General features: G+C 42.0%; 1 protein-coding gene across 2 annotated transcripts; it reads left to right on the top strand.

Annotated features, from left to right (window-relative positions):
- The first annotated feature begins 1,969 nt into the window (after positions 1-1,969).
- On the top strand, positions 1,970-10,027 carry LOC134572165 (uncharacterized). 2 transcript variants are annotated; one of them, XM_063430968.1, is made up of 3 exons: positions 1,970-2,171; positions 5,125-5,183; positions 7,330-10,027. In XM_063430968.1, the coding sequence occupies exons 1-3, from the start codon at positions 2,075-2,077 to the stop codon at positions 9,733-9,735; spliced, it is 2,562 nt and encodes an 853-aa protein (XP_063287038.1). In that variant the 5' UTR covers positions 1,970-2,074; the 3' UTR covers positions 9,736-10,027. The 2 variants fall into 2 exon arrangements, with proteins under 2 accessions (XP_063287038.1, XP_063287037.1); XM_063430967.1 differs by having other exon boundaries at positions 7,327-10,027.
- Positions 10,028-16,639: the final 6,612 nt, after the last annotated feature.

Below are 16,639 nucleotides of genomic sequence, written 5' to 3'. Positions count from 1 at the left end.
TAAAGTCACAGTTCAATTAGTAGTGGTTATGGTGTTAAACATACAACATAGACGACAGTTATTAGTAGTTATTTACAATATCAGTAGTTATTATACATGGTTATGGTACCGTGCGCTATAATACAGTTACACACTATTCACACTCTTGCTAGACGGCAGAGCTCACGCTATCTAGAAAGATATACACGCTACTACAACAATCTTTAACACATTTACAATTCCCAACTAATCTATTGGCCAGTACCTCGATGGACTACCTAAAACTATTTACATCCGTTTTGGTTAGCCACGCTGCCCAAGCACCACATATAGCAAACTAGAGGGCGGAATTTACAACAGCACCCTCTTAGTCTATATACTCTATCAAAAATCTAGTGGGTTCCAAATTTACACGCCTTCCCACTTAGCCAAGATAGGTTGAGATCTAGCGGACCGAATTTACACAGACGCCGCTTAGTCTCCCGGTCCCTCCGACCTAGCGAACGTAATATACACCCTAGAACGCTAGTCTAGACAAGACACCGGTGTCCGGCTTGGGCTATTTACACAGAACCCAGCCTGACTCCAAACCCAAATTAAACGGGCTGACTACAGGGCATTTAATTGAGCGGTGCGCCTTCGCTCCTTCCCTCCACTGGAGGGGGCAGATTCCATACACAAATAACCCCTTATGGGCCTACCGCACAATCGGTATCCAATACCCCTAGTGGGTCCACCGTCTAAAACAGTGGTCGTCTTACCTCCTCGTTCCTGAACCTGAGTTCACACTCATCGACGGGGACACCCCAGCACTTACTACGTAGAGGCCGATGATCTCCTGGACAACAGACCAGTGGCGCCGAGACGAAGGGAGGTCCACGCAGAAGTTCAGACCAGTGGCGCCGAGACGAAGGGAGGTCCACGCAGGGGTGCAGCCGTAGAGAGCGTGGGCAAAGATAGACCGTCTCACGCCTCTGCTTCTCAGCTACCGTTGAACGATGAGCTTCCCGGCCAATGCACCAAATGATACCGGAGAAACTGACGGAAGCCGAGCACAGAGAGATGGACACAGGTTTCTTCAGGAAGGAAGAGATTCTTTATTCAATTCACCGACCGGGACTCAGAGGGACTAATGTCACCAAAAAACAGCAAAGTCTGAGTCCTGATCATACAGTGTAGGTCCCTTATATAGGCATGTAGCTCCTCCCATAATCAGTTCAACCTACACATACTCTTATCCATCAACCGAATAGAGACTAAATTCTCGTATATCCTGTATTCCTACACTTGCTCAGTACACTGTTGATTGTATCTTAGCTACGTGTAACTAACTAACTGATACACCAACATACACATATGCCACATGGAAATCTCGGCCTACTAAATTTATTTTTACCGAGATTCCACCACAGTATCAGACAAAGGTAAATGTCTCTAAGACATCATGCCAATCATGTTCTCAGCCAATCAGTGACTCCCCTTTCACAAACCTGGCTAGCAAAATGTTTAATCCCTTCAGGTAAGTCAGGGGCCTCCTGACACCATAACAACTTAATTTAGTTCAAGTTGTTATGGTGTCTAAACTGTCCCTTTAAATTTGAAATTTACTATGCATTCTTACTTTATTAACTCCTTAAGGACACATGACATGTGTGACATGTCATGATTCCCTTTTATTACAGAAGGGTTTAAAAAAAAAAAAACTATTCATTTTATTAAAAAGCCCTATTCAATTTTCTAAATCAAAAGGCACATTTGGAACTAATTTCAAAACGTGAACACAAAAGCAGGGAGCACTGAACGAATGCAATCACTCTAAAACCAAATTAGTTTCAAGCTTGATTCTGATTGGCCGGCAGGCGAGTCAATCATTAGAAGTTATTTTGACCAGCCCCTTGTGTACGTCATCGGCATCAGGTTTTTCCAGCCGCTATTCTGTGAGTTGATAAGTACTTGCCGCAGGCTGAAACCTGTCCTATCACATGCGACTGTAGGGGGCGGGGCTAGAACACATAGGGCTGCAAAAGTGTCAATCATTGCGGAATCGAACGTAGGATGTCGAGGCTCTAACCTGTATAGCCCTCCCTTCCGGTGCATGTTGGGGCCCCGCCCCTTTATTCAAATCTATTTCCTGAAACTAGAGTTTGTACGACCAGCTCTGTGTATAAATTCCTATGTGCAGCTGGCTGGAGGTAATAATAATACTAATGCAGGAGCTGGGTGCAGAAGTAGATCAAGGAAACTGCCTCCAATGTGAGAATATTGAATTACTGGGGCAGATGGCAGGACATGGGGTGCAGTATAGGGAGATGGCAGGACATGGGGTGCAGTATAGGGAGATGGCAGGGCATGGAGTGCAGGATAGGGAGATGGCAGGGCATGGGGTGCAGGATAGAGAGCTGACAGGGCATGGGGAGCTGGCAGGACATGGGGTGCAGAATAGGGAGATGCATAACAGTGTGCAGTATAGGGAGATGCATAACATGGGGTGCAGGATAGGGAGATGGTAGGGCATGGGGTGCAGGATAGGGAGATGCGTAACAGTGTGCAGTACAGGGAGATGCATAACGTGGGGTGCAGGATAGGGAGATGGTAGGGCATGGGGTGCAGGATAGGGAGATGTGTAACAGTGTACAGTATAGGGAGATGCATAACATGGGGTGCAGGATAGGGAGATGCAGGACATGGGGTGCTGGATAGGGAGATGGCAGGACATGGGGTGCAGGATAGGGAGATGGCAGGACATGGGGTGCAGGATAGGGAGATGGCAGGGCATGGGGTGCAGGATAGGGAGATGGCAGGGCATGGGGTGCAGGATAGGGAGATGGCAGGGCATGGGGTGCAGGATAGAGAGCTGACAGGGCATGGGGAGCTGGCAGGACATGGGGTGCAGAATAGGGAGATGCATAACAGTGTGCAGTATAGGGAGATGCATAACATGGGGTGCAGGATAGGGAGATGGTAGGGCATGGGGTGCAGGATAGGGAGATGCGTAACAGTGTGCAGTACAGGGAGATGCATAACATGGGGTGCAGGATAGGGAGATGGTAGGGCATGGGGTGCAGGATAGGGAGATGCGTAACAGTGTGCAGTATAGGGAGATGCATAACATGGGGTGCAGGATAGGGAGATGCATAACATGGGGTGCAGGATAGGGAGATGCATAACATGGGGTGCAGGATAGGGAGATGGCAGGACATGAGGTGCAGTATGGGGAGCTGGCAGGACATAGGGTGCAGGATAGGGAGATGGTAGGGCATGGGGCGCATGATAGGGAGATGGCAGGACATGGGGTGCAGGATAGGGAGATGGCAGGGCATGGGGTGCAGGTCAGGGAGATTGCAGGATAGGGAGATGGCAGGGCATGGGGTGCAGGTCAGGGGGATGGCAGGGCATGGGGTGCAGGTCAGGGGGATGGCAGGGCATGGGGTGCAGGTCAGGGGGATGGCAGGACATGGAGTGCAGGTTATGGGGTGCATGTTAGGGAGGTGGCATGACGTGGGGTGCTAGGATATGGCATTAAAAAGGGAGTGATCAGATTTATGGGAGATGGCGTGGTAGAGGGGAATAAGGTTGGGAATGGCATTAGGGGGGAAATAATGAGAAGCTGGGGAGATGGCATGAAATAAGTGAACAGGGGCTGTAAATGGCATTAAATATAGCAATGAATAGTAGCAGGAGGTGATTGCTTGTATATTCTACCATACTCTATAATGGGCACATGACATGCATTGTTTGTTTTACTGCACCATTACTTTGATAAAGTGCATGGTATAGCATTGAGAATACATTTTAGTACTGTCATTTATATTCATTCACAATTCAATCATTTAAAGTAAAGTAGTTATGGCATTCTTGCCTATGCTAGTTCATGAGATAGACAAACAACCTCCCAAAACAAATCTGGGGGAAAATTTTAGGCAATGGGATAGGACTAGCTGCCAAGAAGCTGCTAAGCAGACTAAAAAAAAAAAAAATCCCTTTATTTGGGTGTCCTTTTATGTACATCATTATCAATACAGACTATGAACAAGGCATCATGTGGTCTTGTCTTCATTCAAATTATTATTTTGAAATTCAGAAATATGGGTACATGCAGTTGCTATGCAAATATGACATATCCCACTTTTCTTTTGCAACAGTGGTCGAAAACTAAGAACAGTTAGAAATAGAAAGAAATAAACAAAAAAAAAATCAACAGTTGTGTAGGAATTGAGGATCGTTAGGTCTGTGCTGGTTTATTCCTCTGGTATGGGGTAGAAGGGGGTGTGGTATATGAAGAACCATGAACCTACCGCAGCCAATAATAGCAGTATAACCAAACTTTGACCCTCTAAGTGGAGAGGATAAGAAACCAGAAAATATATAGTAGTGAGGCAATATATGCGCTGTAAGTGAACACAAAGAACCCAGCCTATAGATATCATTAGACAAGCAGGAGAGTAGGCTAGGAAATAGCCTCCTAAGTAATTTGGCAAGTTCCTCAGTGTCCACTATGCGGTTTTCCCTTTTCTTAAGATTGCTGTATATTGTCACCAATAGTTTTAAGGGCCTTTATGTCTTCTTCTGAAACTTTACTAGAGCCAGTGATGATTTTCAAATCCTCCTTCAAATCAGCAATTATAATCGTAAAAAGCTGAAAAATCTAAAATTGATCTAAAATTGTTCATAAATCGCCTCTCATTTTTGGGTTGTTGGGATCCATGTATTTGAGAGATGATGTCACCCTCCTAGTCTTAGTGAAGGAGATGCGTCTTGTCTTTCCTTTCCAAAGACTCTGAGGTGTCCTTATGTGGAATTGATATCTTAGGCCTGTGAGGGTGTTAGGAAGCCTTCAACATTTGTTTTCACTCTCAAAAAATTTCCCTCTGTTTTTGTTTTCATATCCATAATAGTTTTGGAAAGTGTCTAGCTGACTAGCGTGATGCATTTAATTAATAAAATTGAAATATGACCAAAACAATTAATGCCTCAATCTTGTCTTCTCTTTATATATGATCACCAATATGTGTCATAATGGTTTTTAAATATTATATATTTGTGCAACACTACTATGTTGCATTTCTTTTTTTTTTTTTTTATATTTTTTATTCTGCATTTGAAATGTAAAATAAAACTAATATATAATACGTTTTTCTTTTTAAGGTTCCTGTATAATCATTATCAAGGAAAGACAAAATCCTGTGCCAAGAATCAGACTCACGGTACACACCTTCTATATGAATTCAAGATTGTGTTATTGTTCTAATGTAGTTGGTTCTGGTGTGTACAGTATGTCCCTGCAGGATTTTTATTGAAAAGGCAGTGTTTACATTTGTAGGAATATATGAAACTAAAAATAGAAGTTAATATTAACATTCCCAACAAAATTAATCGGAAAATGAAAACCAGACAAAATCAAAAATATACCTCTGTACGCACCACTCAACTGGTCGTCAAGGATCCCACTCACAGTCAAAACGCGAAATGAATAAAAATCCATATAAGAAAAATTATAGGTAACCTTGAAAATAATGTGCAATTTTTACACATACATTTGTCATTGTATTATTACAACATAATTGACCTCAAAGAAAAAAACTAAAGAAAAATAATAGTGCAATACAGTATGTATTTGGTATGTGATGTATAATACTTCTATTATTCACACTCACATTTACTAGAGCTAACTTAGAGCTCTGCTGATTTTCGCATGGACGGTATAATCCCCGTTTTAGGATATATGTTGGGGCAAAGCAGCACAATTTCTCCAGATAAAATTGTGCCGCTTTGAACTAACGTATATCCTAAGACGGGAATTCTACCGTCCTTGTGAAAAGCAGCAGAGCTCTAAATTAGCTCTAGTAAATATGAGTGTGAATAATAGAAGTATTATACATCACATACCAAATACATATGGTATTGCACTATTATTTTGCTTTTGTTTTTTTCTTTGAGGTCACCTATGTTGGAATAATCCAATGACAAATATATGTATAAAAATTGCACAATAACACTGGCCATGGTATATACTATTTCATTCTGTATTTTTTTTATTAGATTTGGGAATCCTGATTACATTTACCGCTGCCTGTAATCAGTTTTTTTACTATAGTCTGCGCCTTCATTTGTGTTGTACAACCTTGAAAATATACACATAGAAAATAAAAAATGTGTTTTATCCAGTTCCAAAAAAAGTGTTGGACTCCAATAGTTCAAACTTGTTAAAAGAAATGTAGCTCAGCTTGTTTACTAACACAGTTCAAGAACCATTTACAGGATGAAGTGCAGTGTATCAAACTGTTGCAATTCACATCAAGACTCACCTGTTATCAAGAGTGGAGAAAGCACAATATAGATATGTTGTATCAAATGAAACAGTTTATACAGAAGGCTCCTGCTATAATAACAGCTCACATTGGTACATAGAGCTTCCAAATATCTGCAACTTAGGTTCACTTTATAAGGTCCAAAGGTTATGCACATGCAGCATCAATCTATAAAGTAAGATAAAGAGCCATAGTGCTCTCTGCCATATAGGCTTTCTTTGATCAAACAAGATTAAAACCAGTCAAACTTGGATGTAGTGTACCAGGCACGTAGACAAATAGCAGTCAAAAGTCCCCAGGGTGATGGAAGTTTGTGGTCCCTTTTCTCCTACACTCCGGCCGACTATAAGGAGGAGATCAGGATGTAAATCACTTAGTCGGAATGCCACGAGCATTCCATTGCTGGGTTGTCCTGCGTTCCACCGTGTCCTGGTCTGTAGTGTTCACTTTACGGCAAATGATGTGATGGTAATTTTATTAGGAATTATGTTAATATCCATGAATGTCCCATTAGGAAGTTAAGGTTTAATAGCCAAGTTTCAATAAACTTTAAGGGCTATTTAAACCCCTGGATAATATGCAGATACAAGCCTCTGACGAAGTGAACTGAGATTCACAAAATGCGTTAGGCTACACTTCATTTGCTGTAAAGTGAATGCTAAAGACCACAATCTACCATCAACCTGGGGTCTTTTGCCTGCTATTTGCACCTTTGCTCAGACAGTGTTTGAAAAAGTCTCAATGGTCTTCACTGCACGGAAGAAACGTTTGACTTTGCATTATTTGTTTTCCTTTTTATTTTGTAAAACAGTGCTTTTTAGGATTAATGTATTAATGTTGTGTATTAAGTTATTAATGTCTTTGTTCATACCAGCTTTCTTTGCTAATATTTGAGCTTCTCCTCACTTTCATCTGGCCTAATTTCCATATCTATGGTTATGCCCTCTTTGATCCAGAATGTGTGTGGTTTTAATTTTGTTTATTTTGATGTGTGTGTATATATATATATCCAGTAAAATCTAATTTTTGTTCTTTTCAGAAGAAAAAAATGCCTAAGTGTATGGTCAAAGGCTGCAGCAACAAGCAAAGACAAAATGGTGCAGATTTTTCACTGCATGCTTTTCCTAAATCACCCACAAAAATAAAAACGTGGCTTTTGGCCACTGGAGAACATTTTGATAATGTGGATACCTTTGTGCAGCAAATCATGGAAAAAAAGAAGAGCAACACTTTCCGAATCTGTTCTGATCACTTTTGTCCAGAAGCATTTGCAAACACCCCAGTAAAAAGGTATCTAAAATATGGAGCTGTGCCATCCATATTTCCCAAAAGCAAAGGAATGTCAGGAATGTTCTCAAAAAAGATTAAAAAGTCACCATCAGAGGAAAGTGTATTTGCAATGGAATTGGATTCAAGTCTGGCCGATGTCCAACAAGTTATTGTTGACTCTGATCCTTCTACCTTACATCAGTCAACTTCCACAGTGAGTGGGACTGGCACTTCCAGTTATCTATGTGGAGTGTTTGACCATGACTATATTGAAAACCTTTACTACACAATGCCTGTAAAAAATGTATGTAACCGAGAGACAAATACTTCTATTGTAACATTTAATAGAAGTGTTTCCACAACAAATTACTATGGACGGAGAAATGCTTCCACTCAAACTACAGATTTACTAGACAAAAGACATGCAAGAACATCAACTGCAGATTTATACAAAACTAAAGATGCATGGACGTGGACGGGTTTAAGTGAAGAAATGGATATGGCAACCCAACCGCAAGTCACAAGTGTGCCTTCTAAAGAGGTTAAAGATTTCACAGAACAGATTTCTGAAAAGTGCTTGAGTGATGAAGAACAATCGCCAAAGGAATCACCTATACATGAAGAACCTATGTTGATTGATCCAGAAACTGAGACTACTGATATAGGAGAATTGTCTCTTTCAAACTCACCTTCTCCAGAAGATATTGTGTCAGAAAACAAATTCATTGTCTTTGAAACTTGCCTTGACCAGTTATTGCGTGCCGTACAACGATGTAATTTTGGTGAAACCTGCAATGCCCCCATAACAAACAGGGAGAAAAAAGTCACTGGGACATTGTTGACAGTTTACACAACATGTGCAAATAATCACCAATGTCTATTTTGGCAAAGTCAGCCAATGATTGGGAAAAAGTCATGTGGTAATATTTTGGCTAGTGCATCCATATTATTCAGTGGCTCACATTTTTCAAAAGTTAGTGAACTTTTCAAAATATTTGGCGTCCCTTTTATTTCCAAATCTGTGCACTGTCTGTATCAAAAGCAATATTTGTTTCCAACAGTTGCTTTGCATCATAAAAGAGGTAGACAGGACATCTTGGCCAGTCTAAAGAAACGTGCAGTGTGTCTTTCAGGAAAGGGGCAATGGGACAGACTGGGTTTCAGAGACAAATACTGCACGTATGCACTAATTGAAGAGTCCACCCAAAAAATAATAGAATGTAATACCGTTCAAGTATGTGAATCAACCTCTTCTGTTGCTGTGGAATCAAAAGCCTTCCGGAAGTGCGTGCAACAGGTTCACAGGGATGGTTTGAAAATTGCTTACTTGGCAACAGACAAGAATCTTGGGATTAAAAAAATAATGAGGGAAGAATATAACAATATTAAACACCAGTTTGACATATGGCAATATTGCAAAAGTCTTCAACGTAAACTATCAACTATTACAAAACAAAGGCACTACAGAGACCTTGCACCCTGGAATACAGCAATTGTCAAACATATGCGTATAGCATGTTGCACGAGCAAAGGTAATGTGGAATTGCTTCGTGAAAGATGGAACTCTATACTTCATCATATTGTAAATGAACACAAATGGGATACAGGATCTCTTATAAAAACATGTGCACATCCAGAAATTCCAGAGACCGAAATAAGAAGACGTCACTGGTTAGACAAAAATAGCTTGGCCTATGCGGAACTAGAGAGATTTGTCAAGGACCATCAACTGCAAAAAGATTTGGAGCATATGACTGAGTTCTGCCATACAAGCAATGCAGAGGCTTTTCAGAGCTTTGTTTTAAAATATCGTCCCAATGGTGTTAATTTTTCAATGGAAGGAATAGTAGCTAGAACAAAATTGGCAGTTTTGTCTCACAATGCAATTGTTGACCGGAAGCGAGCAATTATTCAAAGAACTTGTGAAGGAACAGGCAATACTAGCCGGCCAAACAACAAATCTTATGTTTCTAAAAGAATGAAAAATGGGCAGCTGAGGACAATCTATGAAACTGCAACAGTTGACCACATCATACCTATGGTTGCCGATGTCATCAGACTTGCAGTGGGCGAACTTGAGGTGACCTGGGTACCACAAATATCACTTCCACCTGCCATTGAATCCACACCGTGTCCTTTAATTCTTCCACAACAATACTTCCTCCTTACTCTTACATGACAAATCCATAAAGAAATATGCTACATTAACATTGCTTACAGAATCATTTGTCTTATAGACACCTCAATTTTTCTTCTGAACAAGATGTTACCATGGACTCTGGTTTGCACTGGTTAATTTTTATGTACATATGCTGCATTTTATATTAAAAATGCAGGGGCTTTTGAGTAGTGATACTCAATTGAAATGTTCATCTGAATTTCTCAGACCGGTTGCATACTAGAAAATAAACAGTGTATTTGTGCTTCCATGTGAATGCACCTTATAGTCAAATGCTGTTTCTTAAATTAAAATCTGGTTTTCTTAGGTAGAGAAAGCAGAACATTTAGGAACAATTTATATATAATATAATCCTTTTTTTTAAAGTTATGCCTTACTTTGAACTACTTTCCGTAGCTCTGTAGAAGATTAGAAACATTTTGTATTTAAAAGAGAAATGCGATTGAAGAAGTAAAGTGAGAATATAAGTTGGTTTATTGTTAGTATGATCTTAACACTGCAGAAAAGCATGCCATAGCCTAGTGCTCATCATGGTTGAAATGAAAGTTTTTTTGGCACAAAACTGAAAAACAGGGGAAGCCACAAACCTATCGTCTTTCAGACTCTTAGGTGTTTCTCATAGGAACAAGGAATTGTTCCTTTAAGGACCTAAGTGTCTGAAATGCATTAGGATCATTGTGGTGCCCCCTGTGTTGTTTCTTTGCCTGGTGTCATTAATTATTTTTTTGTTCTACCATGGTGAGTGCTAGCCTATGGCATGCCTTTTGCAGTGTTAAGATCATTTCTGGGTTAAAGGATTGGAACCTCCTCAACTGGCATCTCCCCTGGCTTAAGGTCATAGCTTTGCATAATTCCTAGTTAGAATATAACTGAAATAATAGAACCCTTTAATTCAGAGAAATCCCTTGACCACCCAGGCCATTTCAATGAGATTAAGTGTCATTTAAGTAAAGCGATCAATGGCTAATTTTAGTTGGCTTTTTGGTTGTGCTAAAAGTGAGGAAGTGACAGTTTTAAACTTAAACGATTGGATCCTGCATTTCTAAATTAGACTTGAAGCAATGTCTTCTCAAAGTATTTGTCATATCTATTAAGGGACAAGCTGATCTCTGAAATGGTCAGTGCCTGCAAATACAAGCATTTTTCTCCAAATATTTTTTATAATATACTCTTTCTTTATTCGATCTAGAAATATCTATATTTAACATTCCTATTTTTGGAATTCCATTTGTTGTTTAGGTGGTGGAAAATGCATAACTTGGCTATACTGGACAAAGTGAAGGTAAAGCCAAGCTGTGTGAGTTTTCTTCTGCCGTAATAATGTCTCTCTCCGCATCCAGAGCAGCAGCCTATACAAAAACAAATATAAATGTTTGTTGCCTTAATGTGCAAATATTCTCACTCTTAATGACTTGCACTCAAGGACTCACAAAACCAATATAGTCCAGGTCAAATCCAGCAGTTAAGTAATGGGAAAACAAAAAAGATGCATAGCACTCCAAGGTCTTTGTAGGAATTGTAAAACTTTGTTCAAGTTATCATTTTCCTACAGAGACCTTAGTTATCCATCTTTCTTCATGAATTTGGTTTTAATTAATCCAACAAAGAAGTAGTGATTGTAGGAGTAACTGCATATGCCTTCTTCAAAGTCCCCTGAAGCAGGGAATTCAAATCTCAACTTGAATGACTGTTCCAAAACATATTGCCTGTGAAGGAGAATACAAAAGCTCTGTGCCCAGATTACAACCCCCCTCCACCTTATCCATGTGGGTGCAAGCTCCTCACAGTTTGTCAGTCACCGTTTCTGTTTTGCTTTGTGTCATTCCCTCAAACTTGGTCTTTTACAGTCTGTCTGTCCCTTTTACTCTTTAATTATCAGTCTCTACTGTCTCTCATTGTATTTTATTGGTCTCAGTACAGTTTCTGGTTGTCTTCCGTGGTCAGACAAACCGTCTCTTTCGTACTCTTTCTGTCTCGCACAGTTTAATCTGACTGTATAGTAAGGTGAATTGGTATTTGCCTGAAGTGTTGGCTCCGAGGGGTGTCTTGCAGATCCTGTGGCCAGTAGGAAGATCAAAAGATTGCCCTGACCATACCTGCATGTTATATATTGAGTGTGTTTATGGTGTGTGCAGATTACCATGCTTCTTCGCTGTTCAGTGAGTTATTTGAGTCAATGAGTCACCAAATCACATTTTATTTGAGTCACATCACCTGCTGGGAGGAGCAACCATCCTCTCTCCCTAAAAGTTAAGAATTGAGTGGGGGAGAGGGAGTTGCTTCAATGCTTTCCTCTGAGGATTTAACTGACACTGGATGTCCTCATGCAAAGCGTGAGGACGTCCAATGTTAGGCGATCAAAAGACGCATAGCAAGCAGGAAGTGCCTCTAGTGACTGTCTTATTTACAGCCAGTAGAGGCAATCTTAGTCCTGCAAGGTAATTATTGCATTTTCTCTAAAACCAGGGGTTGAGTCCTGCATGAACGCGTGGGAATGGCGTTCCTGCACTTTTTCCAGAGCAGGAACGCCGTTCCCATTAGTAGTCCTGCAGGATTTTTAGCCACACCGCAAGCTTCATTGGTAGGCACTGGACTGCTAAATACATGACCAGCCTTTGGGGTGTGCGAGCTGTGCGGTTGCAAAGGGAGCCATAACAGGGGAACCCTAGCAGCCGACACACCTTGCAATCTGAGACCATCATATTAAATTAAAAATTATACCCTGGTGGTCCTATGGTGCGAGCCAGCAAGAGGTGAAGTTAGTTCCTAATAACTTCTCCATCACAGTTCAGGCACTCAGTTAGTGAGTCAGAGTGCAGCCTCAGGTATTCCCAGCCTGCACTCTGACTCAACATTAAGCGCCAGAACCGCGAGGGAGAAATTATGATCTGCACAAAGAGATATAGTGCACTCCCTGCTACTCACCTCCCGACCACCAGAGGCCAGCACTGGGTCACCAGAGACAGAAGGTCCAATGCGACTGGGCCGGAGAGAAGGGGCAATGCATGGAAACAGAGTCAGCTACAAGGTAAGAGAGTGAGTGACTGCATTGAAATACAGCCTTGATGAGCTTCCAGCCACAGAAAGTCACCCAGCCTGTGGCTGGGTAAAAAGCTGCTGGGTATAGATGGTGTTACATCAGCATTACTCTGCTGGTGTAACACCACATACCTACCTACCTACCCTGTCATATTCCCTTTACCGAAATCCCATTTCCATGAATACACCCATGTACCTGTATGTGTGTGACCCTGAATCTGCAATTGTGTGCCTATGTATATGACCCTGCTTGTGATTGTGTGCCTATGTATGTATGTGACCGTGTTTCTGATTGTGTGCCTATGTATGTGACCGTGTTTCTGATTGTGTGCCTATGTATGTGACCGTGTTTCTGATTGTGTGCCTATGTATGTGACTGTTTCTGATTGTGTGCCTATGTATGTGACTGTGTTTCTGATTGTGTGCCTATGTATGTATGTGACCGTGTTTCTGATTGTGTGCCTATGTATGTATGTGACCGTGTTTCTGATTGTGTGCCTATGTATGTATGTGCCGGTGTTTGTGCTCATGACCTAAGGACTTTGTTTATGTGTGTATGACTGTTGTTACTTGCACTGTGTAAGTATGTAACTGGCTGTGTGTGTGACTGTATATATGACGGAAATGGTATGTATACGACTGTGTGTAAGTTTGTGTATTTGACTGTCTGGGTATGCACTTTGTATGTAATTGTGATTATGTGTGTTGTGACTGTATGTGTGTTTGTGTGTGTACAATATGTAGTTCACAAAATAAGAAAGCCTAGGCAATTAGCGTTCTAAATCTTGACAACCTTTTCAAAGGAACATAACACAATGTTTCACTCACAAACTGTGACCTTATCAATCCATGGGATATAACATATATAGGCAATATTCCATTATAAAGTCTATCAAGATTTAGAACGTTGAGTGCCTGGACTTTCTTGTTTTGTGTACTACGTATGTCTGGAGATGTTGTGGCCTCCATAGTTTGGAGTACTGCATAGGCGTGCGCAGCCCATTGCATAAGGGTGTGCACCCTAAAGCACATACATACATACACACACACACACATTGGTGTGTGTGAAGGCCCTGTGTGTGTGTGTAAGGGTGCTGTGTGTGTGTGTGTGTGTGTGTGAAGGCCCTGTGTGTGTGTGTAAGGGTGCTGTGTGTGTGTGTGTGTTTGTGAGGGTGCCGTGTGTGTGTGTAAGGGTGCTGTGTGTGTTTGTGAGGGTGGTGTGTGTGTGTTTGTAAGGGTTCTGTTAGTGTGTGTGTGTAAGGGTGGTGTGTGTGTTTGTGAGGGTGCTGTGTTTGTGAGGGTGCTGTGTGTGTTTGTGAGGGTGGTGTGTGTGTGTGTTTGTAAGGGTGCTGTTAGTGTGTGTGTGTGTGTAAGGGTGCTGTATGTGAGGGTGCTGTTAGTGTGTACTGTGTATGTGTGAGGGTGCTGTTAGTGTATGTGTAAGGGTGCTCTGTGTGTGTGTGTGTGTGTGTAAGGGTGCTGTTAGTGTGTGTGTGTGAGGGTGCTGTGTGTGTGTGCGCTGTGAGTGTATGTGTAAAGGTGCTGTGTGTGTATTGTGTGGGGGTGGGAGGACCATTTAAGGAATATCCCTCCTCCATTATTACCTTTTGTAGGGAGGGAGGGCCGTGCTGCTGCAATCCCTGGTGGTCCAGCGGTGAGTGAACTCTAGCCTGCGGGGCTAGAGTTCACTCTACTCTTGCGAGATCTGAGCTCCGACCTTGCGAGAGGAACCCGGCGGAGCTGCTGGCAAAAGCTCCCTGGGTCCTCTCCTGCCTCCCTCCATGTATGTGGGTTGGTGAGGGAGATCCGGCCTACGGAGGGAGGCACATAGCGCGTGCCTCGGGGATTAGGGTGTGCCCGTGGGCACGCCTATGGAGCACTGCATTCTTTTTGCTTTCTATGTCATTCAAAAAAATCCTTGCAGGATTACAGGTGTTCCTGTGATTAGAGTGCAGTCCTGTTTATTTGATATTAATGTGTACAGTATGTGACAGTGTGTGTTTTGTGTCTATATATTTAACTGTATATAAGGGAAGATGGCCAAAAAAGGATCCTAAAGGACAGATATTTACATTGCGTATATATTTATACGCTATAGGACAGATTTCGTTCTCTTTTTGTCTCTCTATATATTTAACTGTGTTCTTGTGTCTTTGCATATCGTTATGTCCATATGTGATTGTATGTCAAGGAATCTATGCATGTGATTGTGTAGTTATGAGGTCCTATTCCCTATTTCCTATTCCCACACATCTCATCTGCACTTTGTCTCCCTCTCTTGCTCTTGCTCTCACTAAAATTTTCAATCTCTCCCTTTCCTCTGGCACATTTCCCTCACCCTTCGAACATGCAACTGTAACCCCAATTCTGAAAAAGCCCAGCCTTGACCCCAACTCCCTATCCAACTATCGTACTATCTCGCTACTGCCATTTGCCTCCAAGGTCAGACTGACTGACTTTCTCGTATCCAACTCTCTGCTTGACCCCCTTCAGTCTGGATTCCGTGCGGTCATTCTGTCAAACGATTTAATTGCTGCTAAATCTCGCGCCCATTAGTCTATCCTAATTCTCCTTGATCTTTCTGCTGCCTTTGACACTGTTGATCATCAACAGCTTCTCTGCATTCTCCATAATTTTGGTTTACAGTATACTGCTCTCTCCTGGTGCTCCTCCTACTTCTCCCAGCGCTCTTTCAGTATTTTTTTTTCTCTGACTCTGCCTCTTCCCCCCCCACCACTCTCTGTTGGCGTCCCCCAAGGTTCTGTCCTTGGTCCCCTACTGTTCTCTATACCGCCTACCTTGGTAAACTCATCAGCTCCTTTGGCTTCCGTTGTCATTTCTATGCAGATGACATGCAAATCTACCTGTCCTCTCCTGATCTCTCTCTGCCCATCTTGACTCGTGTCTCTGACTGCCTCTCTGCGATTTCCAGTTGGATGGCTGCTCACTTCCTTAAACTCAGCCTGCCCAAAACAGAACTTCTGGTCTTTCCTTCCTTAAGTGTTACCACTCCTGAGTCTGTCTCCCTCCAAGTCAACGGCGCTACCATCACCTCTACCTCACAGGCTCGCTGCCTGGGTTTTCTTTTTGACTCCAACCTCTCCTTCACCCCTCATGTCTAATTAATCGCCAAATCCTGTCGCTCCCATCTCAAAAACATAGTGTGCATCTGCCCCTATTTAACGCCAGATGCAGCTAAGGTGCTGGTCCATGCGGTTGTTCTTTCTCGCCTTGACTACTGCAATCCTGTTCTCAGTAGTCTTACGTGTTCCCAGATTGCACTGCTGCAATCTATAATATGCTCTGTCAGTCCCTGCATTGGCTTCCAGTTAGATATAGGGCTCAATTTAAAATTCTGGTGCTTGCTTACAAGTCCCTACATAATGCTGCTCCAACCTACCTATCCTCCCTAATACACAAGTATGTCCCGTCTAGGACCCTACGCTCTGCCAAAGACCTACGTATATCCTCTGTCCGTACTCCCACCTCTAATGCTCGCCTCCAAGATTTCTCCAGGGCTGCACCTCTTCTGTGCAACTCCCTTCCCTTCTCCGTAAGACTTTCACCCAGTCTCCATTCATTCAAAAAAAATCATTGAAAACTCACTTCTTCAAGAAAGCATATCAATTAAACATTAGCAGGTTTTTATCCCCCACCCCCCATGACTCCTCTCCTGCAACTGTCAAAATTACCTACTAAGCCCTCAGTGAATACTTTTCTAACAACCTACTTCGTACCCCTACTTTTACCCTTTGTGTCACTATACCCCACTCCGTCTAGAATGTAAGCTCATTGAGCAGGGCTCTCCACCTCTCTGTTCCTGTACATCACGTTGTCTGGTTACAATTACATGTCTGTTAGTCCA

The sequence above is a fragment of the Pelobates fuscus genome, chromosome 9, assembly GCF_036172605.1.
Source record: "Pelobates fuscus isolate aPelFus1 chromosome 9, aPelFus1.pri, whole genome shotgun sequence".
NCBI classification, from domain to species: domain Eukaryota; kingdom Metazoa; phylum Chordata; class Amphibia; order Anura; family Pelobatidae; genus Pelobates; species Pelobates fuscus.
This window is presented reverse-complemented; position numbering and strand designations above follow the sequence as displayed.

Coding starts and splice junctions, on each gene's coding strand:
- LOC134572165 (XM_063430967.1), top strand. CDS start 2,075: ATGTTGGGGCCCCGCCCCTTTATTCAAATCTATTTCCTGAAACTAGAG. Junction 2,172..5,124: donor CTATGTGCAGCTGGCTGGAG/GTAATAATAATA, acceptor TTTCTTTTTAAG/GTTCCTGTATAATCATTATC. Junction 5,184..7,326: donor TGCCAAGAATCAGACTCACG/GTACACACCTTC, acceptor TGTTCTTTTCAG/AAGAAAAAAATGCCTAAGTG.